This window comes from Nansenia antarctica (assembly GCF_963989245.1).
Source record: "Nansenia antarctica genome assembly, chromosome: 5".
NCBI lineage: Eukaryota > Metazoa > Chordata > Actinopteri > Argentiniformes > Microstomatidae > Nansenia > Nansenia antarctica.
The window spans coordinates 43,369,522-43,396,220 of NC_137690.1; the positions used below are offsets into that span (position 1 = coordinate 43,369,522).

General features: G+C 44.8%; 1 protein-coding gene across 1 annotated transcript in view; it reads right to left on the minus strand.

The window, feature by feature from the left end:
• macf1a (microtubule actin crosslinking factor 1a) overlaps nucleotides 1-19,091 on the minus strand; it is a gene marked incomplete at its 5' end in the record, with an annotated part of 389,501 nt that extends 370,410 nt beyond the window's left edge. Inside the window, 1 exon segment of the mRNA XM_080531631.1 lies at nucleotides 18,869-19,091. Within this exon segment, the coding sequence (XP_080387757.1) occupies nucleotides 18,869-19,091 (223 nt within the window).
• Between the last annotated feature and the right edge of the window lie 7,608 nt (nucleotides 19,092-26,699).

Below are 26,699 nucleotides of genomic sequence, written 5' to 3' on the forward strand. Positions count from 1 at the left end.
TTTTCCTAATAGAATTCCCAACCATATTCCCTGGGTCAGGGGTCTAGGTGCGATAATGAAGCTGTAAAACAAACGTCTGAACGTTTGAAAGCTTCAGAGAAAAGAAACGTGAAGTCCCTTGGTGTTGTTTTTCCTTTTAGCGCCGAGTCGTTCGGGACTGAATTTTCACGTGGCGGCGTGATAACCGTGCGATACACGATACGCGATACGCGGAATGAAAGTACGATTTACGATACTTTCCGAATGTTTTCGTGAGGGGAGTCGCCGTGGTCGTCGTCGGTCGACTGTTGCGATGGATTACTCGTCGGGGACGGCAAATAGTTACTTAGTGATGCAGCAGTCAGCAGTTGGATTTTGAGGAAGTAAATTCCTCTCCCAGCGCTTCCAGCTGTTGGTGCGCAAGAGCGCGTTCATGCGGCTGATCTTCCGCGCAGGATGCATTTTGGCGACGCATGCGCACTGGCGCACCAGTTATGTGCACCCCTGCCTATTATGTTATTGACGCTCTGACGCTATTGTTGAATGTTGTCTATATCCTACATCTTTATTGATTATTGTTTATATCCTGCTTATTCTATTATTGATTTTGTATTTCTACTGCAATGCCGATGCCTAATTGAACCTGTATCCAGGAATTGTACTCCTTGTATCCATACAGTGATGTAATAAAAGTCATTCTGATTCTGATTCTAATAAGGGGGGAACTTTTATTTTATTGGCCAACCCCTCTCTTTGTCCCCAAAAGTAAGCGAGAGAGAGTCAGGTAGAAAAGGAGACAAAGAAAGAGATGCTTCGCTCAGGATAAATAATTCAGAGCGACTCTTTCTGTCCCTGACCCCTAACTCGTCTTTTCTGTCCCTGACCCCCACTCAGACCCCCCACTGAATGCATACATCCAGTCCCCACTCCTATGGACACACACATCCAGTCCCCACTCCTATGGACACACATAGGAGACTATGTAATAGTCTGTAGACTATTGTATTGTATTGTATTGTATGTAGTCAATAGACTGACTCCAGCAGCCGGCTAGAGTTTCAGAAACAAAAGCGAAGCAGCGGATATTGTTGTTGTCCCCCCACTGCCCCCCGACAGAGACATCTGATATGTCATAGACACAAGACGAGGAGAGGAAGAGAAGAAGAGAGGAGAGGAGAAGAGAGGGAGAGGAGAGGAGAGGAGAGGAGTGGAGAGGAAGAGGAGAGGAAGAGGAGAGGAGAGGAGAGGAGAGGAGAGGAGAGGAGAGGAGAGGAGAGGAGAGGAGAGGAGAGGAGAGGAGAGGGAGAGGAGAGGAGAGGAAGAGGAGATGAGAGGAGTGGAGAGGAAGAGGAGAGGAGAGGAGAGGAGAGAAGAGGAGAGGAGAGGAGAGGAGAGGAAGAGGAAGAGGGAGAGGAGAGGACAGACTTATCCAATACCTACCTTGAGAAGTCTTGTTTGGGGGGGCCAAACCATTACATCGCCCTCTAGTGGTCATAAGTGCACACCACACATTCTGGCTGACCCTCCTTTATAAAGAGGCAGTGATGAAACAAGATGAAAGCTGCTTGACTCTCCCGCTGTGTGCAGCTGCAGAAGTCAGTACGTGCTGAGGACACATACATACAGCATACAGCAGAGGAGGCTGGTGGGACCATATATACAAACAAATGCACTCACTGCAATGTAAGTCGCTTTGGATAAAAATTGCCTATATTATAAACCCCTCAAAAAAAGTTCGGAAACGTTATTTCGGTCGATTATTCCTCCCCTTTAATAATACCAATTGGTATTGTATTTTATATTGTTGGAAAGCCTGATTAGTCACCTTTACAACGAGGTACAACTTGTAAGGATCATGTATTCGTGGAATGAGCAACACAGCTAAACGTGTGGGTAGCGGCCCAAATATATTTGCCAAAATCCCCTATATTCTTCTGTTGGTATTCACTCTCGTTTTGAGTTGCTTGGTGGATTGGATGATTGCACTCTCCCACAGTAATAAGGAAAAAACATCACATATTGGCCATGTTTACACTTTATTCATTTTAAGATGGAACTTAACTTCCGATCTTTTTTTTTAGGAGTTTTATATATATATTTCTAATATAAACTCTTTTACTTTATAAAAAGTTGGGAAACGTTATTTCAGTCGTTATTTCAGTCGAACGAAAGTGAATACCAACAGAAAAATATTGCAGGGGATTTTGGCAAAATTTGTTTTGGGCCGCTACCAGGGGCGGACTGGGATCAAAAAACAGCCCTGGCATTTGCGACACAACAGCCCTATTTCCAAACGCAACATCAACACGGATTGTTAACATAAAAAGCTTGAGATAACCAGACTGACTAGAATCGAATGTAGACATTTGGAACACAAATGTAACACACACACGCACACGCAACTGACACACTACAATCGCTGATGAATTCAGAGTGCCGACAACAATCCACACAACGTTATTGAGAGCATAGTATAACCAGTAGTATGCTATAAGGCACATTCAGGACAAATAGGCCAGACCAAAACATGAGAAACAATGCCAACTGCTAAATTCTGAAATCAAACTCACAACAAGTAGGCTAATTCTTTAGATCTTATATTGAACTCCATTTCCCAAGCATAGCCCCTACCTAGTGGGGGCCCCTGGGCTTGAGTCATTGTTCGGGCCCCTACCTACACCAAGAAAGGTTAGAAGTCATAAGGAAACATGTTTATTGACTGGGCAACACAGTGTAAATACAGTACTAGCCTGACCTTGGTCATGTGAACCAGCTTCATAAAATAAACCAGAAACACTCATTCTGCAGTCTGCACGTTTTATTCTGATATTAACCAGCTTGTTAACATTCAATTTGTCACATTGTATACCCACAAACCATATTACTGTGTTGACTGTTTACTGTGTCCCATAGTCATGCTCCCTCTGGACTCTTCAGAAGCAACACTGAGTCATCTAATAAAGTAACACTATTTAGGAGCAGTAACTAGTCTGCAGACTTCAACCATACTCAACTATCATCACTTCTATTCAACACATGGACAACGCATTATTGGATAACGTTTACGTTAGCCCAATATTGCTAGCTTATAGCAAGGAGTCTGGCTAATTCGATGGTAGACTCGCCAGCCAATGAGGGGGCTCTTCACGAGTGCTTCGCCAACCAATCAGGTAGCGGTATTGCTCTACCATCCCCTACCATCCTAGGTTCCGCAAATTCGCGGCCCGGGCATCCGCGCAGAACTGCGTGGACGACCTGGGCCGATATAATATGTTTTGGGCCGCGGTCTGCTGAAATAAGTTATTTTCAATGAAAATCACCAGAGACAAAATTACAAATAATATATATATATATACAGTATAAAAAATAAAAATAAAAACATTCTGAGCGGCCAGTCCGCCACTGGCCGCTACCCACACGTATAGCTGTGATGCTCATTCCACGAATGCATGATCCTTACAAGTTGTACCTCGTTGTAAAGGTGACTAATCAGGCTTCCCAACGATATAAAATACAATACCAATTGGTATTATTAAAGGGGAGGAATAATCGACCAAAATAACGTTTCCAAACTTTTTTTTAGGAGTTTATTATAGTGAAAGTAGAAATCGGGGAACGGGTTCATTGTAATGCATGGATCGGAATAAGGAATGGTATCAAACACGTTACAGCGAGCCTGTCTTCAGATGTCTACCTCTACCAGCCTCCACTTATATAACACTGCACTAAGGCAACAGGGCAGCAATATCAAGTTCATCTTCTTAGCCAGGGCATTCTTTATGCACAGACCTAAAGCACCTAATAGGGCAGCATTCTATAGTGAATACATGAATCACATCTATAGTGAATACATGAATCACATCTATAGTGAATACATGAATCACATCTATAGTGAATACATGAATCACATCTATAGTGAATACATGAATCACATCTATAGTGAATACATGAATCACATCTATAGTGAATACATGAATCACATCTATAGTGAATACATGCCTCCAGATCCTTGTGTGAAGACTCTGTCGGCGTGTTTTATGTCACTGACATAATTGACTTATAGCGTGGCATTCCTCGCTCTCTCTCCAGTCCAAATTGCTTACATCCCCCTTTCCCTCCCACCCTCCCTCATGCCCCTGTCTCTTTTTATATGTCACCATTATTCTTCCTCCAAGCCTCCCCCACTTTGAACCGTGGCCCCTTTTCTCTCACCTCCTCCCTTTCCTCTCCCTTCCCTGCTCTCTCTCCATTCTCTCTCCATCCATTCCTCTTTTAATTCAGTCTATCCTTCACCGCACCTTTCTTCCCTACAAACACTGTCTTTTCTCCAACTCAGATTGAAATTCAGATGCTCCCTCACTCTCTCCTTTCACTATTTGTTTTCCCCCTTTTTTCTGGGTTTCCCAGTGTCTCTCTCCTTCCTTCATAGCCATGGAAACAGGGGAGACTGGGAGAGTGTGCATGCACGTCCCCATGGCGACAGGGGGAATAGCTGGAGCCAGGCAGAGTTGTCCTTTGAGCTGCCTGTAGAGAAATGTTTGAGCAAGAGCTCAGTCAGGTTCTTAGAGGCCTCAGTTACACGCAGGCATCTCCTGTCAGGGGCCTAATGCACACACGTACATTCACACACTCAGACACTGGCCTACAGGCGGCCTCCATTTGACATTCTCATACATGCACACACACATTGACTCACATACACACACACACACACAGACACACACACGCACACACACACACGCACACACACACACACACACACATTCAATTTTCTAATGTCAGCATTTCAGGCATTTCTGTGCACATCATTTATAATTAAATATATCTCAAATACCAGGAAGTCTCTTTTTAAACAGATTGGAAATAGATGTTCCAATTCACAAAATGCCATGCTCCGATATTCCCAATACAGCACACCACATACATAAAGATCTGATCTACGACAGTCTAGAGTAGACTCTAGAGCAGGGGTGCTCACACTTTTTGGAACCAAGATCTACTTTTCAAGTAGCCAGTCTGCCAAGATCTACCAGTCTAGTTTCAACATCGCAAACGTACATGCACGTACTACAAACACACACACACACACACACACACACACACACACACACACACAGTTCCCAGCCTGCATAGTAAACTCACAATACACTTTCCCTCTCTCTGTCACACAGCTACAGGAGAAGACCATCACAAACCCTCCCTCTTTGCTATTCTCGCTCACACACATTCACACACACACACACACACACACACACACACACACACACACACACACACACACACACACACATTTGCCAGTCTGCATAGGGAGCCATAGCACAAACCCTCCCTCTCTCTCACTCTCTTACACACACACACACACACACACACACACACACACACACACACACACACACATTTGCCAGTCTGCATAGGGAGCCATAGCACAAACCCTCCCTCTCTCTCCCCCTCTCTCTCCCTCTCTCTCTCTCTCACTCTCTTACACACACACACACACACACACACACACACACTCACTTTCTCTCACTCACACACTGACAGCCAGTCTGCAGTACCATAGCCAACTACTGATCCAACAAACAGAAAAGTAAACCAGATACAAAACAGGTAGTTCCCTAGTTTGAAAGGAGGAAATAAATGCATTTCTCTACCTTAGTGGGAGACCTGGCACTGGGAGGAGGCAGCTAGTTTCTAATAGTCAGGGCTGTAGGAGCTGGTTGCAAGGTGTAGGCAGGCACTGTGGATCTGTCATGGAAAAGGCAATCTGCAGCCTCGAGAAACTTTTTTCACAATTTCGCCGTCTTTTAATGACTTCTTGTGTTTAACAAGAACGTGACTGACGCGATAAGAAGCTATCGTTGCAGCCGTACGTTTTCGCTCTTTTGCCACATTTCCCTTCTTCGAAATAGCCATCGTAGATTTGCTGATCAGACAGACGCATTTCCAATATCACATCGTGTAAAAAAGTCCTCCTCCCATTCTGGATGGAAGTTATACGTTATTGGTTTCTTACTTGGTCCAGCTTCCCCACTCATTTGTATAGCCTTTATTTAGTATTATAGTAAATAGTAGAAATTGGAAGGCTAACTAGGTAATTAGTCTCGCCGGTATTTTGTATTTTGTAGTTGGTGCTGTTGACTGTGCATGCGTGGTGAACCGCGTGTTAGGTGTAGGTGAAAAGATCAGATCTCAGACTGGCTTACCTGTACGTCAATCAAGTGGCAAAAGCCATAGAGAGGATGGATGATAGGCGAACCTTTTTTTTTTTTTTTTTTTTTATGCCATGCGATCTACCCATACTACCTTTGCGATCGACGTATTGGGCACCCCTGCTCTAGAGCATCGTTTCTCAACGGGGGCGTTCAGACAACAGCGCTGGAACAGATATTTTTAAAAGGGGGGCGTTGGGGTGTTCTTGGGGGGCGTTCGCGCATTAAGTGGTGAGAGAGAGAGAGAGAGAGAGAGAGAGAGAGAGAGAGAGAGAGAGAGAGAGAGAGAGAGAGAGAGAGAGAGAGAGAGAGAGAGAGAGAGAGAGAGAGAGAGAGAACGAGAGAGAGAACGAGAGAGAGAGAGAGAGCCACAGCAGCAGCAGCAGATCCTGAAAGGGGGTGTGTAGCGGAGACACCGCGGAGAACTATCCCGGAAGGGGAACACCTGGGCGGGACGCGCAGGAGCGGCCGCGCGCCAGCGGAGATCGAGCGGACATTATTATTATTATTTTTTTGGATCATCTCTCTCTCCAGCACGCCTGTGACATTGACTAGCCTGTGAAACGTAATAAATACGTGCTTAATACACTCTGTGTCGACCTCCCTTAACGCCGGTGACGTAAGCCTGTCGTGCCAAATACTCCCTCCCCGCGTATACACACTACCAGTGGCGGCTGGCCGATAGAGGGCGCTGGGGCGCCGCCCCCACCTTAACTTCCTAGTTGCGATTTGAAGAAGAAGTTTTTTTTTTAAATAAACATTGTTTATTCACAAAATGCGGCTGATATTCTGTCTGCGCCTATCAGCATTCATTAAAAATCCTCCAATACAATAACATTTTTTATCTGTGTGTGTGTGTGTGTGTGTGTAAAACTCACTGTTAAAATACATAGGGGAGAACGCGGGGCGCCGGTCAATTGCAAGTCTATGCCAGGACGAATACTTTTCGCGTACACGTGAGCTGTAGCAGCGCTCCAATTGGCTGTCTCTATTTCTTGGCCAGGGCGCACAAATGTGCGTCCTCCTGAATCTCCGGTTGTATTGCAGACAATGCATTATGCTGAGGACTCCCGACTTCCGGTTTTCCGGACTTCGGGCTTCCGGAGTATTTTAAATGAACATTCGTAATGTCTGTCTCTGATGTTCATGGTCAATTAAATCAGCCTATTTTGTGCAACTAATAATGTTCCCGCTAATGGGTTAACCAAGCAGCCTCGCACCTAACGTGCAAGCACCTATCTTCGAACTATTCATAGCAATATGCGCGGGGCAAGGCGGAGGTACGGGTAAACACGGCTCATGTTCTGTCATCAAAGGTAAGGGTTGGTTTTCTTTAACTCAGCTGATGCATTGTTGTGTTTCTGACATGGTCTGGTTGTGTTTCTGACATGGTCTGGTTGTGTTATAGACATGGTCTGGTTGTGTTTCTGACATTGTCTGGTTGTGTTACAGACATGGTCTGGTTGTGTTTCTGACATGGTCTGGTTGTGATACAGACATGGTCTGGTTGTGTTTCTGACATGGTCTGGTTGTGATACAGACATGGTCTGGTTGTGTTTCTGACATGGTCTGGTTGTGTTTCTGACATGGTCTGGTTGTGTTTCTGACATGGTCTGGTTGTGTTTCTGACATGGTCTGGTTGTGATACATCATTGAATGTGTTGACCACCATCACTCTCCATCATCATCCATCATGTGTCTATGAAATAGATAGTACTGTACTACTGACTGCAGCATTCATCTCTGCTCATTGATGTAGCCATGTCACACAGACACATAGTACACATATTCATCTGATACCTTTATTAACCTGAGTGTAGCTGTGAGGCCTGTACTAGCCTTGTTGACTAGACTTCCTCCTTGTCTGACACTGGGTATTGGACCGTACCGACGTCCATAGACCGGTCACTCTTCCACCTCAGTGTCTGTAGTTGACAGGGTAACTTCTCCATGGCCCACACGGTCATTTTAAGGGTGAAAGTTGAAATTATACAATGGTTGTAACGCCAGTGCGTGTTTTATGCGCGTGCACGCGAAAAAAAATCGTGCACGCAGAAAAAATCGCGCGCGCAGCGCGCGCGAAAGAGGACCCCCCCGCCACACTGCTGTGCCCCACCCAAAAATGTTTGCACCAGCCGCCACTGCACACTACCCTCTGCGCTTACGCATTCACTTTGTTCGCTTCCTTTCAATACAGCTTATTTAATTTAGTTACAATTAGTGCTAATACCATACCACCATACCAGAACATCACAGCAGGAACAACCTATCTCAAAAAAGCGATCGTAGTCCGGAAAGGGCTCTCGCTTACCAATAATCGAACCTAGAGAAATCAGCTAGGAATGTCCCCTCCCCTCGCAGGTTCATCACAGTATAATATTACATAAATGTATTACTGTTAAGTGTTGTTGTGGATGTTATCCCTAGTGCCATTCTGAGGTGAGCATTGCGATGTGTTCGTCTTAACGTTTACAAACTAAAATATACGATCGCTTTTTGTGATATGTTGCTCCTCTGATGTCCTGGAAACGAACACATAAGCACTCCGAACAGCTGTCAACGTCTTTTGTTGCTATAGGAAACCACTACTCTGTCTGCTTGCGATTGATCAGCTGTCAGCAGTGTTATTACAGGTACATTCGTAAATGCACAAACGGTCAGTTCGCTCGGACAAAACCGTGTTTTCAGTCAGAGCACCCATCTCTGAGCGCTCCCAGAGCGCAGTGCTCTGAACTTTGGAACTTTGTTAAGGTTTGATATGTTTTGATATGAGAAATTCGAACTAAGTGGTCAGTTTATGAAAATAATACCTTAGAATACTAATAAATATTTAAAATAAATAGCCCCCTAGCGTTTGCTGCCATATTGTGACACCACCGCCCCAAAGTCCAATCAAAAATGAATAAATATTAGCATCATAAAACAGCAATTTGGCGAAATGCAACACCAGCACACTTAAAAAACTAACAATGTTAGTTGTAAAGTACAGTTTTGTAGCCTACTGTTTGTTCTGCACCGGACGTGTGAAATTGCTGTCTGTAAAGTCTGTCTGTAAAGTCTGTCTGTATTCTCTGATCTTGTCTAAGTTTGTTCAACACTCAGAAACAGCATTTTTATTCACATTCACATTCGCTTTTCTGCTCTCTGGTAAACTAATGATAATGATATTCCAACTGCCCAGTTAAATCAAATCTATTATTTGGCATTCATTGACATGCTTTTTAAATGATATAAGACAGAATATTAGTCAACGTTAATATTCAGGGAAGAAAATAAGCCTACTTTTTTTTGATGGGGGGCGGTAAGAGACCTGGATAATGGACAGGGGGGCGCTGGCCCAAAAAAGGTTGAGAACCACTGCTCTAGAGCAAGGGTCGGCAACCTATGGCACACATGCCACTGCTGCTCTAGACAGCTTAAACAGTGGCACGCGACAGCTAACCAAGCAATAAGTGCGAGAATGGGAGAATGTTATTTTTTTTTTATGTTGGCCGCGTTCGTAAATTCGCACACACTGGGTTCAACGTCACAATGGGACCAAGTAATTTGATTGGACTAGAGGCAGTCTCAGGGACGCTCCGGCGCTCTCAGGGCGAATTTACGAATGCAGCCCTAGTCTCTCATCCACTCCACGAGAGTCGTATTCTGGCGCCAATTTTCAAAGTAAAATTCTGAAATCGATTCGATACAAGTGTTACTGTTAAGCACACAGAACGACAGTTGAAAGACAGTTGAAAGTCGTTGAAAGTCTCACCCTGCGTCTGATCCTGATATTATATAAACAGCCAGGGTAGCATTAGCATGGCAGGCCTGAAAGTAAAACTTCGTGAATTCCAGCCTTCATGGACAGAAGAGTGGGGTTTTGTGTCCCAGAAAGACCGTGCTGTATGTGTCCTATGTCACGAAAATTTTGTTTGCCGAACTTCAAGCGTTAAACGGCATTTTGAGACCAAACATCAGAAATCGTTCAAGGATGAAGCAGACAAGGCCGAATCAATAAGACGTGCTGTGTCAAGGTATGGGAAGCAGGCCAGCACCTTTAAAGCCTTTGCCACTGCTAAAAATCACGCAACTGAAGCAAGCTTTCGCATTGCTCATTGCATTGCGAAACGTGGAAAGCCATTCACTGATGGAGAATATATTAAGGAGGCTTTCCTCTGTAGCTCAGATGTTTTGTTTGAAGGCTTATCAAACAAAGACACAATAAAATCAAGAATAAAAGACATCCCAGTGTCAGCCAGAAGTGTGGAACGAAGAATAGGAGAAATGGCAGAAAACGTGAAAGCGCAGCAGACCGCTGGTTTGAAAGATGCAACGGTGTTTAGCCTCGCACTTGATGAGAGCGTAGATGTGAATGACATGCCACGTCTGGTTGTCATAGCAAGATACTGTGATTCTGCTGTAAGGGAGGAGCTCTGCTGCCTAAAACCAATGCCAGAAACAACAAAAGGTGAGGACATCGCCAAAGTTCTTATCAAGCATTTTGTGGAGCGAGGGATTGATATTAGCAGGATTTTGCAGTGACAACAGATGGTGCCCCTGCCATGGTCGGGAAACAGAGGGGAGTGGCTGCATTAATTAAGGAACGAGTTGGTCACCCCATTATGAAACTCCACTGCATCATACACCAAGAAAACCTATGTGCAAAGATGTCAAAGTCTGATCTTAATGATGTTATGGCTACAGTGGTGAAGGTTGTTAACTTCATAGTTAAGCGATCTGCACTGACACACCGGCAGTTTCAGTCCCTGCTTGAAGAAATGGACAGCGTGTACAAGGATCTCCCTCTCCACTCTGCGGTTAGGTAAGCTGCGGGAAAGTTTTGGACCGGTTTGTCGGCTGCTTTGATGCCATAAAGGCCTTCCTGGCTGAAAAAGGCCAAGACTATCCAGAACTCGAGGACAAGAAGTGGGTTGTGAAACTCATGTTCCTCGCAGATATTACTGGACACCTGAACGAGCTCAATCTCCGTCTGCAAGGTATGTATGTATCGTAATGTGTATGTGTGTGTTTTCATTTTTTTTTTCAAGTCTAGTTTTTATTTCTATTAATATAACTAACATGTTTTACATCTAGTTTTAGTTGTTAGTTTAGTTTTAGTTAACTATAATAATATTGGTGTGTGTGTGTGTGTGTGTGTATGTGTGTGTGTGCGTGAGCATGCAAGTGCAACGTGCAACAATAAGTCTTATCTTATTTTATCTTCAGGTGCGGGGCAAACAGTTCTGGATATGTACGAGACATGGGCGGCTTTTGTGGGAAAGCTGGCAGTTCTTTCAAGGGACGTCGCTACCTACCTTTCCGCTACTTCGGACACTTACGGGAGCTGTCAGTGAAGCACAGCATCAGCACCACTGAAATATGCGAATACATCAGCATGCTTGAGTCGGAGTTCAAAACACGCTTTCAGGAGTTTCAGAAGTATGGGCCCATGTTCTCTTTCCTGATAAAACCAGACAGCTTTGATGGACATGAACTGGATTCATCTCTGCTGGACTGGATGGACACACAGGACATGACAATGCAGCTGATTGAAATGAAGAGTTCATCATTGTGGATGTCCAAGTTTGCAGAGCTACGCAAAGAGTTGGAAACCATCGAAGGGCGTGATCACGGATCCCGCATCGCCACCTGCTGGATGTCTGTACCGGAGAAGTTCAGCTGTCTCAGGAACATTGCACTGGCTTTGCTGACAGTCTTCGGATCAACCTATCTGTGTGAGCAGATATTCTCACACATGAAGAGCGTGCTGAGCCTCTCACGCAGCCGTCTGACAACTGACCACTCCGAAGCTTGTGTGTTACTTAAAGTGACCAAGTACCACCCCCAGATAATGGAGTTGAGCAAAGGAAAACAGGGCCAGGGATCACATTGATTGTTAGGACTGTTTACATGGCTTTGCATACAAAGCTCTTTGCAAAAAAATAAATTTTATGTTTGTTGTGGTTGGAATAAAAGAATAAAATGTAAGTAACAACCAAATAATTATATAAATATAAATTATAATTCATACAAGTAAGACCCTAATCACCATCCAGTTAGGCCTACTTATTAAAATGATAACCATAGGGAGCGCAGTTAGCAACTTTGGTAGTAATTGAGCGCTCCAATTTGCTTAAAGTTGTGCTACGCAAGTTTAGTTGTCTTAGATGTTATGTTGGTAATTTTGTTCAAGTTTCAGTTAGTTTACTGTTTGGCCTGTTTATTTAGCATACATGGCTTTGCATACATAGCTCTTTGCTGAAAATGGTTGTTCATGTTGTGGAATAAAATTGCAGATCTGTTGGTTTGGTTTGGTTTGATGTCGAGTCATAATTAATGTTGATATTGTGGTTGGCACACTGACTTAGGGCTGCCACGATTAGTCGACTAGTCGCGACGACGTCGATTACCAAAATCGTCGCCGACATATTTGGTAATCGACGTCATCGCATGTTTTTTGGGAGCTGAAATAAGCGATAAGCATTCGTTTTTCTTCCCTGAAGCTGCCACTGGCTAGCGTTCGCCTATCATCCATCCTCACTATGGCTTTTGCCACTTGATTGACGTACAGGTAAGCCAGTCTGAGATCTGATCTTTTCACCTAACACACGGTTCACCACGCATGCGCAGTCAACAGCGCCAACTACAAAATACAAAATACCGGCGAGACTAATTACCTAGTTAGCCTTCCAATTTCTACTATTTACTATATAATACTAAAGAAAGGGTATACAAATGAGTGGGGAAGCTGGACCAAGTAAGAAACCAATAACGTACAACTTCCATCCAGAATGGGAGGAGGACTTTTTTACACGATGTGATATTTGAAGTGCGTCAGTCTGATCTGCAAATCTACGATGGCTGTTTCTATGATGGCTGTTTCTATGATGGCTGTTTCTATGATGGCTGTTTCTATGATGGCTGTTTCGAAGAAGGGAAATGTGGCAAAAGTGCGAAAACGTACGGCTGTAACGATAGCTTCTTATCGCGTCAGTCACGTTCTTGTTAAACACAAGAAGTCATTCAAAGACGGCGAAATTGTGAAAAAAGCGTTTCTCGAGGCTGCAGATTGCCTTTTCGATGACAGATCCACAGTGGCTGATGACACCTTGCAACCAGCTCCTACAGCCCTGACTACTAGAAACTAGCTGCCTCCTCCCAGTGCCAGGTCTCCCACTAAGGTAGAGAAATGCATTTATTTCCTCCTTTCAAACTAGGGAACTACCTGTTTTGTATCTGGTTTACTTTTCTGTTTGTTGGATCAGTAGTTGGCTATGGTACTGCAGACTGGCTGTCAGTGTGTGAGTGAGAGAAAGTGAGTGTGTGTGTGTGTGTGTGTGTGTGTGTGTGTGTGTGTGTGTGTGTGTGTGTGTGTAAGAGAGAGAGGGGGGGAGAGAGAGGGGGGGGGGGGAGGGAGAGTGCAAAACAAAGGGTATAGTGCATCTTCTCAGGCATCAAACACATTTTTAAAATGTAGTAGAGTGCAAACTGCTGAGTACTACATTTTAAAAATGATGTACAGTGTTAAAATTGATGCCTGAGAAGATGCACTATACCCTTTGTTTTGCACTATTACATTACATGCAAGTGATGCCAGAAATAAATATGCTGCTTCATTAAAAGATCTATTTTTGAGTGAACAATCATTTTAATTGTCTTTATTTTTAGTTAGCACATGCCTACAACAACAACTAACAACTTCAAGCTACATTTAGAAGCTGATTTAGAAGATGATAGCTAAATAAGAGCGATTGAGTAATTGTGCGATAAGCTGTAATTTATGATCTGATTAGTCGACTAATCGTTAAAATAATCGGTGACTAATTGACTATGAAAATAATCGTTTGTGGCAGCCCTACACTGACTAACAAGAACATTTAAAAATGGCACTTAATATCAAAAAGGTTGCCTACCCCTGGTCTAGAGTCTCGTCCCCTAAGCCAGAAATCTTGTGTGATCAGGGTAGTAGTACCCTGACTGACCTGTACGAGGCAGCCATGTGCGACAGTGTAAATAAATTGACGAAGAACGAAAAGAAGAAGACGCGTCAGTCAGCTCGCTTCTTGATTGGCTACATTCCATTCACATTCGGACTCGGGAGTCGCCCACACACAAGAGGATTTTTGATTGTAAATATTGAACACGTTTAATATTTATGATCGTCGACCCGGACCATTTTCCGAGCAGATTGTCGGGAGAAATGGACTCTTAACACACCTCACACCACAGGATAATCTTGTAGGATAATCTTTAGAGCCATCCGATAATCGTGCGTTTGCTGTCCTTGGTCGGAAGGGGTGTCATTACGTGGTCATGCTAGACAGCACTGCATTCACACACACAGAGAGGACAGTATAGTATAATATAATATAATAGTTTTATTGCCATTATAATTGTTTTATTGCCAGCACCACCGCCACTGCCCCTAGGACCATGTTCCTCTGAATCATGTCTGAGATGCTTTCAGACGAGACGTCAGCCAAAAGCTCTGGCTGCCCTCAGAGTTACCCTCGTCAACACGCAGCCAGGGAATCTCTTTCATAATCAAATCAAACAAACAGAGTCAGACACACAGCCTTTCCTCTGCCCACTCACACACATGCCAAACTCTGACACCGACACACCAGGACAGCTGTGGACGCTTCACCACAAACCACCGTGAGACAACCACAAACATCCAGAAGGACCAGCGGGATGGGGTTTGTTAAAGGAGAAAAACATGTCTATAAAAAGAGCTAACTATCACATTTCAGATGTGCCAGTCATTTTGTCTTTTCCATGTAATCAGTGACTAACGGACTAATGCTTCTCTTACGTTCCTCCTCTTACTCCTTTCTTTCTTTCTTTCTGGTTCTCTGATCGTAAACTCAGTCAGTAGGTGTTCTGTTACACCCTGCATCATCTATCTGTGAGATCCACTGTGAGTGCACAGCGTTACTTGTGTTTGTAAGCAGTTACAGTAATTCAATCAGAAACAGCTCACATGTACCCTATACTCCCTTTTCCACAACTCCATCATCAACTCCTGATAATCTCAGAATCAGTTTACTCCCTATTATAATCCAGGCTGGAACGACTAGGTATGACCTTGGTGAGACCGTCTTAAACGCTGGAAACCTGACAAAATTGACTAGCTCTGTGATGAACTCTGATCTCTCCCTACGATGATCTCTGTGATCTATCAGTGATGTCTGTGATCTCTCCCTATGATGATCTCTGTTTATCAGCGATCTATCAGTGATATCCGTTTTCTTCTTCTGTCTGGTGTTTCTTTTTGGGGGGGTGGGGGGGATGACACTATTCCAAACATAATTCATAATTTCAGCAATCAATCAAAGAAGAAATGTTCCCTCTTAATTCCACCCTGCAATTCCCCTACAGTCCAGTCCCCTTCCTTTGCGCACCACATAACATTACCATTAATACGTCAGTGAATCGAAAAGTAAGTAAATAAGTAAGTTCATTGCAATGGCTACAAAGAAACGTAAAGTTGACACCAAAATGCTGATTGGACTGATACATTTTGCTTAATTCTACCCGGATAAGACAATGCTAAACCAACTTGCTTGCAAACGGTAGTGGTCAGCAAGGCTGCTAACATCAAATGCCATTTTGATGCAAAACAGCAGCTTCAATGAAAGATTCCCACCAAAATCAGATACCAGAAAGCAGAAAATAGCTAGCTTGAACTGTTAATGATGTTCACTTTTTGGACCCTTTCGTACTGTTCGGGTCCAGTTGACCCGGGACATCATTGGGGTTTTAAAAGCACTTGTCTTGACACGGTGCTCCTAGTCCCAAGGGTGACCCATACAAGGGGGTATACTCAGGGCGCAAGAAAGCCCCAAAATAGCCCATAATATTAAAGGGCGCCTCCTGTGGGCACAAACAGGTACTGTGTACACATTCAAAAGTGCATATATTTTGTTCTGGTGGATCTAGGGGGCTGCCCTTTGGAGAGGCTGGAGCAAAGGATGCTTAGTAACAACCCACAAAGTGTCAGAGGTGGGGCCGAACGACAGCATGATGAGTAGAAGCGTTTTTACGCACATGATGCCCCTAACTTTGAAAATGCAAAATCCACTATAATAAAGACATGGGTGTCATACATCATACTTATCTAGGAAAAATGTTAATGAAACAATGTTTTCATTGCTGTTTATTATTTTGAATTTATATTCTCAATTGAATTTCACATTTATCTAATTATAATCAAAGCTGTAAAGAAAATACAGGTGATGAACAAGAATAGAAATGAAAGAACCAAACTAAGATTGTTTTTGCCAATAGCTATGAAATACATCTCTCAAAAATGTCTGCAAATGCTGAATCACAAAACACGAACGGAATGTACACTGTTTTCACTGTCACTGTCGAAATACAGTATTATGTCTGAGAAATCCCAAATAATTCTGAAATACCACTGGCTACAATTGTGTGTGCATGGGTATGCCTGTCTACACAACACATGAAGCACAGAATGTGACAGTGTGTGTACCTCAAATGTACTTTTTGCAGTTGCTGCATACGTTCTGTACAGTGCAAGAAAATGTAAAAATGTTTACAATGTTGCACTTCAAAGGGTAAAAAGTGCGAGAGCAGACGGCTTCTTGGCACGGGAAAGCTAGAGCAGAGGTGTGTGAGTGAGTGAGTGAGTGTCAGTGTGAGTGTGTGTATGTTTCTGTGTGTCTCTGTGCATCCGGGCCTAAATGACCCGAACATCTTATGAAGGACATTAGTGTCCCTAAGGACAAATGTGTTGGGGTATTGTAGGATGTGTAAAAAAATAAAAAATAAAACGTTTACATGTTTTTCATAGAAAATAAGCCAAGGCCATGGAGTTTCATATTGATCAAATGTATTCTTGTACCATTTCTCACCAAGTAAAAATGTAAAACGGGTCCGGTTGACCCGAACACCACACAAGGGTTAAAGTTATTCACGAAGCGTGATCAAAAGCCAAGAGAGAAATCAGCAGACAAACAAACATCTTCACCAGACACCTTCCCAACGCTGTCATTTCTCCCACTGAGTGGTGAGTCCATGTGGAATAATTAATTTCTTAGTAAAAGACTAGTGGCCTAATGTACTGAAAAATAGATGCTTAAATTATAATCAGAGGACAACATTAATATCACTTCTCTCCATGCAATTAAAACATATGTTATTATAAAGTCATCAAAATGTTTAGTGTGCACCAAATTATAATAGGCTACCAGCAATCTACACCAAAACAAACCAATGAACAACATGCCTTTCTAGAGTAGGTGTTTCAAGGTGTTAAAACAGCTGTTTCCTATTGTTAAAGGGAACAATGGATGAGATGAGGCCAGAGACCGAAGCCCTTTGAGTAGCCCTGGATCTCCGGATCCTGGGGGGGAAAACAAAACCAAAAATAACTTGCGGTCAATTTAGTGCAAGCTACCACCCATCAATCAAAAGCTCCACTACCACCCCCACCGTGATCTGTGATCTATCCCTATAGTGATCTCTGTGATCTATCAGTGATGTCTGTGAGCTGTGACCCATCCCTACAGTAATGTCTGTGATCTATCAGTGATGTCTGTGATCTATCAGTAATGTCTGTGATCTATCAGTGATGTCTGTGATCTATCAGTGATGTCTGTGATCTATCAGTGATGTCTGTGATCTATCAGTAATGTCTGTGATCTATCAGTAATGTCTGTGATCTATCAGTAATGTCTGTGATCTATCAGTAATGTCTGTGATCTATCAGTGATGTCTGTGATCTATCAGTAATGTCTGTGATCTATCAGTGATGTCTGTGATTTATCAGTAATGTCTGTGCTCTATCAGTGATGTCTGTGATCTATCAGTGATGTTTGTGATCTGTGATCTATTCCTAAAGTGATATCTGTGCTCTATCAGTGATGTCTGTGATCTATCAGTGATGTCTGTAATCTATTCCTACAGTGAGCTCTGTGATGTATCAGTGACATTCTGAGACGTACTCAACATTTGGAGTAATTACTGTAGATGGTCCTTTCCCCACTTTTGAAAGGCGCTGGCTAGCTGTTCCTGCAACGCATTTAGCATCGGCTCAGCAACTAACTTCAAAATGCATAAACATGGTATCCATCCATGACTCTTGATACATAGAAACACACACACACATTCATTGCCAAAATGTCACATTATCCCACTAATATTAGGCTACTGTTTTTTCGGACACAGGAATGTACCTAGGCCCTTCTCTAGGTCTGCCAGTGGGTGAATGGAAAGGAGTCCGGGGGCAATTGTAAAAAAATTTGCAATGAACTTTATCATGATATTTGACTAAATTTGTTTTTAATCCAGGGAGAACACCTCTGCCTGAGTTTCATCTCTCTAACTAGTTTCTGGTTGGAGAAAAGCAGGGCTGTCCCCGGTCTCCCCTACTGTGTGCACTCCAAATATGACGGTGACACCGCCATATGAGCCAACTGGAGCACTTGTGTCCACTGGGTGACCTGTGACATCATTCAGTGTGCTCCCGACCTACATCCTTACACAGCTACCGGTAGCCAGAAATGTGACAGACATGTGACTTCAATTACTTTAACATGCGAGACGGCGCTTCACACTAGAGCACGTGGTTCACCCCATGTGAAACCATTCCTGCGCACTCTTGTTTTCCGCTTTCACCCATTTCACTGAGGGGGGGCCATTAGGAGCCTTCTGTGTCCCAGCTGTCTCACCTGCCACACGCACCACTGCTCTCTCAGCCGGGTCCAACACAGAGTCCTGGCTCTTCCTCTTCCTCCTCTCGTGCCTGGACAGGTTCCAGGGCAGGGTGTCCCCGGGGGGGCCGGGGGCTCCGGAGGGGCAGGGAGATAGGGACCCGCCCGAGCGCTCACTGCGGAAGGAGCGCTCACTGACGCACGACAGCTCGCTCAGCGTCTCCTCGTCTGAGGACTCCATCACCGCCAGAGGGCCTGGGAGGAAAGAAAGGAGGAGGATAAGTGGGGGGAGGGGGGAGAAATAAGGTCAGGGCAAAGTGGGGGAAAGAAAGTGGGAAGAAAAAAAGGGAGAGAGAAAGGAAGAGTATGAGAGATAGGCGGCACACTGTATAATTGATCATCGATCATCTGGCATCGCTGGTGAATAATGCAAGACTTCATGTAACTCATGTAAGTCACCTTGGTTACAACAACGATGGCTTCAGTTACTCCATTAATCAATACAAACTGATTTTATGGAAAAAAGGTCATGGAAAAAGACCCACAGTCTGTATTAGTGAAGCTTTTTTTTGTTTTACTTATATAGATAGGGGGGGTGTCTGAGATGTTTGTGTGGGGGGGGGGCTGAGATGTTGGGGGGGGTCTGAGATGTTTGTGTGGGGGGGGTCTGAGATGTTTGTGTGGGGGGGGTCTGAGATGTTTGTGTGGGGGGGGTCTGAGATGTTTGTGTGTGGGGGGGTCTGAGATGTTTGTGTGGGGGAGGTCTGAGATGTTTGTGTGGGGGGGGTCTGAGATGTTTGTATGGGGGGGGTCTGAGATGTTTGTGTGGGGGGGGTCTGAGATGTTTGTGTGGGGGGGGCTGAGATGTTTGGGGGGGGGTCTGAGATGTTTGTGTGGGGGGGGGGTCTGAGAGGTTTGTGTGGGGGAGGGTCTGAGAGGTTTGTGTCACGATGTGTGTTTGTTTTCTGCTCTAGTTCGACAGCTCTTAGAATCTTAAAAACTGCTGTTTATACCGAGCTCTATTGAGAAAGCTTTTTTTGTAAATTAATAGTTTTCCTATCCTATACAACATCGGGACCTCGTTCCTCTGAATCCGACGCCGGGAGGCTGAGTCGGGATTACCAGCGTTATTAGCTAGCTACCGCGGCTAACCAGCTAGCCACCTTTACACTTTTTAAACGGGCGTTTTTTATCGGGATATCACCCCGAATTACAAACAACCTTATATACTCTTATATCACATATTTCCGTAATACTCCTAGCTCACCATAATCTAATTGTTTTTCTCTCTCTGTGCTAATAACACTACTTTTCTCTTTCATGGCTTGCTCCCGTTGCCTGGAGCTTAGCCTCCAGGTTGAGGAGATGAAGGGACGAATCACAACTCTCCACCAGATCAGACAAGGGGAGTCACTTCTTAATACAATTTTTGGCACATTACATGACACAATAGCTACAGACACAGAAAGCACACAGACCACAACATCAACATCAAAGCCTCCACCTGTAAGCCCCATCCCAGGTGTAACTCACTCTGTCCCTACACCACTAGGGACTTGGACCACCGTCAAGAAGAGGAGTCGTACCATCGAATCCTCTGGCACCAACCCCCCTGAGGCCCTCCTGCTGCGGAACAGCTTCGGGGCGCTGCAGAACCACCAGTCCACGCCGAAGGCAAAGAGAGCCAGGCCCTGCACCAACCCCCCCCCCCTCCCTCTCTCTCTCCCCCTCCCCCACCCTGTGCCCTCTACAGGTCCATCACGCCGCCAGCTGTACAGCACCACCAGGGCTAACCTAAAGCGCGGCATCCGAGAGGCCAAGGCAGACCACAGAGAGAAGATTGAGGAATGCTTCCTGAGCAACGACTCCAGGCGGATGTGGCAGGGGGTTCAGCACATGACAAACTTCAGAGCCAACAGGCTCACAGCCGCAGAGGACGACCCCCTGCTGGCGGAAAAGCTGAACTCCTTCTACGCCCGGTTCGACGAGGGGCGAACGGAGGTAACCACAACACAAACACCACTCTCTCCAGCTCTCAGCAGCCTCACCCTCACAGAGCATGAAGTGAGACGCGTGCTGAAGGCGGTGGACCCCAGGAAAGCCTCAGGGCCGGATGGCGTCCTGGGACGGGTGCTGAGGGACTGCGCCGACCAGCTGGCCGGGGTTTTCACCAACATCTTCACATCTTCAACCAGTCCCTGTCCCAGGCCACCATCCCACCCTGCCTGAAAACCTCAACTATCATCCCAGTCCCGAAGAAAAGCACGGTGAGCTGCCTAAACGACTACCGCCCGGTTGCACTCACACCAATCATCATGAAGTGCTTCGAGAAACTAGTCCGGGCCCACATACTCACACGCCTCCCGCCCAACCTGGATCCATACCAGTTCGCCTACAGATCCCACAGGTCCACAGAGGACGCCATCGCGACGACTCTCCACGCCACTCTATCCCACCTGGAGAGGGGAAACAACTACGCGAGACTGCTCTTTGTGGACTTCAGCTCTGCCTTCAACACCATCCTTCCAGACAGGCTAGTGACCAAACTACTAGACCTGGGACTATCACACTCTATATGTGCATGGATCAAGGACTTCCTGACCGACCGCCCCCAGAGGGTGCGGGTGGGCTCCCACACCTCCACAGCCCTCAGACTCAGCACTGGGTCCCCCCAGGGCTGCGTGCTAAGCCCCATCCTCTACAACCTCTACACCTACGACTTCACCCCCGTCCACCCCAGCAACTCCATCGTAAAGTTTGCAGACGACACCACCGTGGTGGGCTGCATCTCGGGGGGGGACGAGGCGGCGTACAGGGATGAGGTAGAGCAACTGAGCAAGCTGTGCAAGGTTAACAACCTGCTGCTGAACAAGTCAAAGACCCAGGAAATCATCGTGGACTTCAGGAGGAAAAAGTCTGAGGTCCAGCCCCTGCTCATCGACGGAGAGAGCGTGGAGAGAGTCTCAGCCCTCCGATTCCTGGGGGTGCACATACAGGATGACCTGTCCTGGAAGAACAACACAGCAGCCACCATCAAGAAGGCACAACAGCGGCTCTACTTCCTGAGAGTCCTCAGGAAGGAACACATCAAGCAGGAGATAATGGTGGCCTTCTACCGCGGCGCAGTGGAGAGCATCCTCACCTACGGCATCTGCAACTGGTTCTCCAGCTGCACAACCGCGGAGAGAAATGCGCTACAGAGAGTCGTGAGAACAGCCCAGAAGATCACCGGCGCCCCCCTCCCCTCTCTGGAAGAGCTGTACAACACACGCTGTCTCAGGAAGGCCTCCAAGATCTCCAGAGACCCAACCCACCCTGGGTACGAACACTTTGCCCGGCTGCCCTCGAAAAGGCGGTACAGGACCATGGCCGCAAGGACAAACAGACTGAAGCACAGCTTCTACCCCAGGGCCATCCAGGCCCTGAACACAGCAAAGACCTAGGTTCTGGGCCCTGGACAGTCTGGACGGATTGATGGCAGCTGCTGGACTGAAAAAATCAGGTGTAGTGCTGAGGCACAAATATGTACATTTCAAGCCTGCAAACTGCGACACTTTAAATGAATGTGCAATAACACTATGTGCAATATGACAACCCTAGTCGTCTATCTGTACAGTATAGTATAGTGGATAGTGTACATAGCCTTTATTTATGTAAACCAGCTCCTTCCCTTCTTCTTTTTTTTTCTTTTTTTTCTTTCCTAGCACCAGGGGAGCCACCCCTCCTAAATTTCGTTGTTTGGTACCTGTACTATAGCAATGACAATAAAGACCATTCATTCATTCATTCATTCATTCAGCAGAGGAAACTGCAGTTCGTGTCTCCTCCCCCCCCCCCCCCGCTCTTCTCTCCCCCCCCTCCCCTCTGTGCTTGTAATAGGCTCGTCTATGGTCCGCCATGTTGCAGTCCCGAAGGCCAGAACCCACTGCCTCCCTGGTGCCAAGGTGAGGGACGTCGCCGAGGTCGTCCCGATGCTGGTGGAAGAAGACCCACAGGCCACCTCCGTCATCATCCACGTGGGGGCCAACGACATCGGACGGGAGAGGTCAGAGGAGCTGAAGGACGACTTCCGAGCCCTCATCACCACCGTCAAAGACATTGGTAAGACCTGTATCATCTCGGGCCCCTTCCCGAGTCCCAGGTATGGCGACACCAAATACAGTAGAATTCGAAGTCTTCACCTTTGGCTACAAGGATACTGCTGTCGTATGCAAATCCCATTTATAGACAATTTCACCACGTTCTTTAACCGTAGAGATCTGTTTGCGAGAGATAGGTTTCACCCAAACAGGTATGATGCCCGCCTGCTGTCCCTGTCCATGGACCTCGCTGTCCAGCCCTGGACCTGGCCGGTGCCCAGACGAACCTGATGTGGGATGAGTCCGATCCATTCCTCTAACACCAAACATGCCATCCAGACTATTGTCTCCCACCGGACTCCCACCACCACAAATAAGGTAATACATGGCGCAAATATGAGAAACTTAGTACCCATTTCATTAAGTATTCCCTCGAGTCAGTCCCAGTGTCAAAATGACATCTCCATGGCAATTTTGAATATCAGGTCCCTATTGAACAAAAAAACATTTATCATAAATGAGCTCATTTGTGATAGAAAACTCGACTGTATGCTTCTCACAGAAACCTGGCTAGATACAAATGGAGCAGCAGCCCTTATTGAGGCATCTCCCCCCAACTACAGTTTTTTCCAATCAATCAGAAATGGAAAAAGGGGGGGAGGAACAGCTACCATAGCTTCAAATAATCTAAATTGCAAGAGCATATCCTTTGATACATTCTCCTCCTTTGAATATCATGCCACAGTTATGGCATGCCAACCACCTATTCTATTGGTAACTGTATACAGGCCGCCGAAACCAGCCCCTAACTTCCTACCTGACTTCTCTGAGTTCCTATCCATTATCCATCCCAACTATGATAAGATTATTATCGCTGGAGATTTTAATTTTCATGTTGATAATGAGGCTGACTTGAGGGCTAGGGATTTTATTGACCTCTTGAAATCTATGGATTTTATCCAACATGTCAATGAACCCACTCACAATCATGGCCATACCCTTGATCTAGTGATTACAAAGGGTCTCGAGGTCTCAATATCAGGTATCAGTGACCTGGCCCTCTCTGACCATTTCTGTATTTTCTTTACCATTGTAACACGTAAAGCTGAAAGTAATGCTGAACGTGTTGTTAAACATTTTTATCTTACCCCTGCAGTGGCTGAGAATTTCAAAGCTTTAATGAACAGTAATCACACAACTCCCACGTTATATGAAAATGACTTAGTAATTACCTTTAACAATAAAGTAAAAATGGCCCTAGACTCCCTGGCACCTACCAAACTAAAAAAGGTTGGAGCAAAGAGGAGAGCACCATGGCGTAACAGTGAAATAAATCTCCTTAAGAGAACATGTAGGAAAGCTGAGCGCAGATGGAGAAAGAGCAAATTACAGGTTGATCAGAATATTTTTAAAGAACATCTATCTGCCTTTAACTTGGCAATGCGAAATGCTAGGAAAAATCACTTCTCAAATATAATATCTACAAACAAGAATAACCCCAGGGTCTTGTTCTCGACAATTGATTGCCTTGTAAACCCTGCTCCTAGAACACTAGACGGCGCAGCCTCTGTCACCAAATGTGAGGAATTTGCAACCCACTTCAGGGATAAGATAACAAATATTAGAATGTGTATTACTCAGGAAAGACTAGGTTTGTGTAACACTGTAGATCCGCCACCACAGAACATGACTATGAGCATGTTCACCATGATTAGTACTGAAACATTAGGCAAAATTGTGTCACAGCTTAAACCGTCTACGTGTCCTCTTGACCCTATTCCTACCACCTTTTTTAAGGACATTTTTGAATCTGTGTCTGATGACATACTAGGCATTGTAAATCACTCCCTACCTAAATTGATTTTTCCAGCGGCGCTTAAAACTGCCCTGGTTAGAACCACCCTGAAGAAAAGCAACCTAGATCCTTCTGATCCAAAAAACTGTAGACCAATATCCAATCTCACTTTTCTAAGCAACATTTTAGAAAAGGCAGCGTACAAACAGCTTCATTAATTTTTTGTCTTAAATAATAGATATGACCCACTTCAGTCAGGTTTCCGATCATACCACAGCACAGAAACCGCTTTGCTTAAGGTAACTAATGACCTTAGGATTAATGCAGACTCGAAAAAACTCTTGATTCTTGTATTCTTAGACTTAAGTGCAGCCTTTGATACGGTAGACCATTCCATACTTATTGAGAGACTTGAAAACTGTGTTGGCCTCTCAGGTCCGGTCTTAAACTGGTTCAGGACTTACCTGGCTGACCGAGACTACTTTGTAGCCCTTGGTGACCATAAGTCAAAAAACTATAGCGCAACCTGTGGACTTCCCCAGGGGTCCATTTTAGGACCGTTGCTTTTTAGCCTATACATGCTACCCCTCAGTTCTGTTATCAAGAGGTGTAGGAGCCGGATATGGTCCTGTGATATGTGTTGTAATTCACTGTGTGGGCATGGGGTGGCGCTGTCACAATACCTGAGGCAGGTGTATATAAGGTAGCACATTTGTTGTTATCGTCAGGTGTTGACCCCGGAAGGGCAAATAGGTTTGACCGCACAGGTGCTAAGTTTGTTTTGTTATTGTTTGTACCAGTGATTAAGCCATTGATGGCACATCGTAACGCAATAAATGTTTATTATGCAGCAAACCAACGACTATGGATCTTATATAACCAACAGCAACAAATCAAACTAGAACGCACAGCGCGTCAACCGGACAATCCGTCGGGTTAGCATCTCAGTAGCTAAGTAGTAGACTATGCTCCTTTAACAAGAGGCATAGCGTAAACTACCATAGCTATGCTGACGACACTCAGCTTTATATCTCAGTAACTCCCAACGACTACGAGATGATCGACCACCTGATAGATTGTATTGCTGATATTAATATTTGGATGACACAAAATTTTCTCCAACTCAATCAAGAAAAAACAGAGGTATTGATCATTGGCGAGAAAACTGGGAGAGAGAAATTATCTGCACATTTGAAAACACTAGCTCTTAACACTAAGTGTCAGGCTAGGAATCTTGGTGTCATAATTGACCCAGATCTAAATGTTGAAACTCATATTAATAATACTATTAAAACATCCTTCTACCATTTAAGAAACATCACTAAGGTACAATAATTTCTCTCCCAGGCAGACACCGAAACATTAATGCATGCGTTTGTTACTAGTAGGCTAGATTACTGTAATGCTCTCCTGACAGGTCTCCCCCAAAAAATTATTAATAGATTACAAATGGAGACTTCCGGTATGACGACTGACAAATATTATGCTTTTACTAATGTGCCATGCACTTGACATACATGTTAAAGACACGTTAATGTTTTGTCTTTGACTAACGTACTATATATTGAAGTGACATGCAAATGTTTTGTTTTGATTAGTGTACAGCTCAGTGTCCGGCGGTGACACGCACAACTCTTGACAAATGTAGTGTTCTCTTAATTAATTAATTAATTAATTAATTAATTAATTTAGTTCATTCATTAATTTTGCCATTTAGCAGACGCTTTTAATCCAAAGCGATTTACAATTACGAATTACAGGGACATTCCCCCTGGAGTAACTGAGGGCTAAGTGCCTTACCCAAGGGCACACTAGTAGTGGTGTGGTTTCAGGCGGGATTTGAACTCACAACCTTCCGATCACAAGTCCAACTCACAATCCACTAGACCAGTGTGATACCATTGTGTCCTCCCACTGGTGGGACCTGCACGTATTTTGGTTTGACTAGTGTACACACGCACGCATGCGTATATAT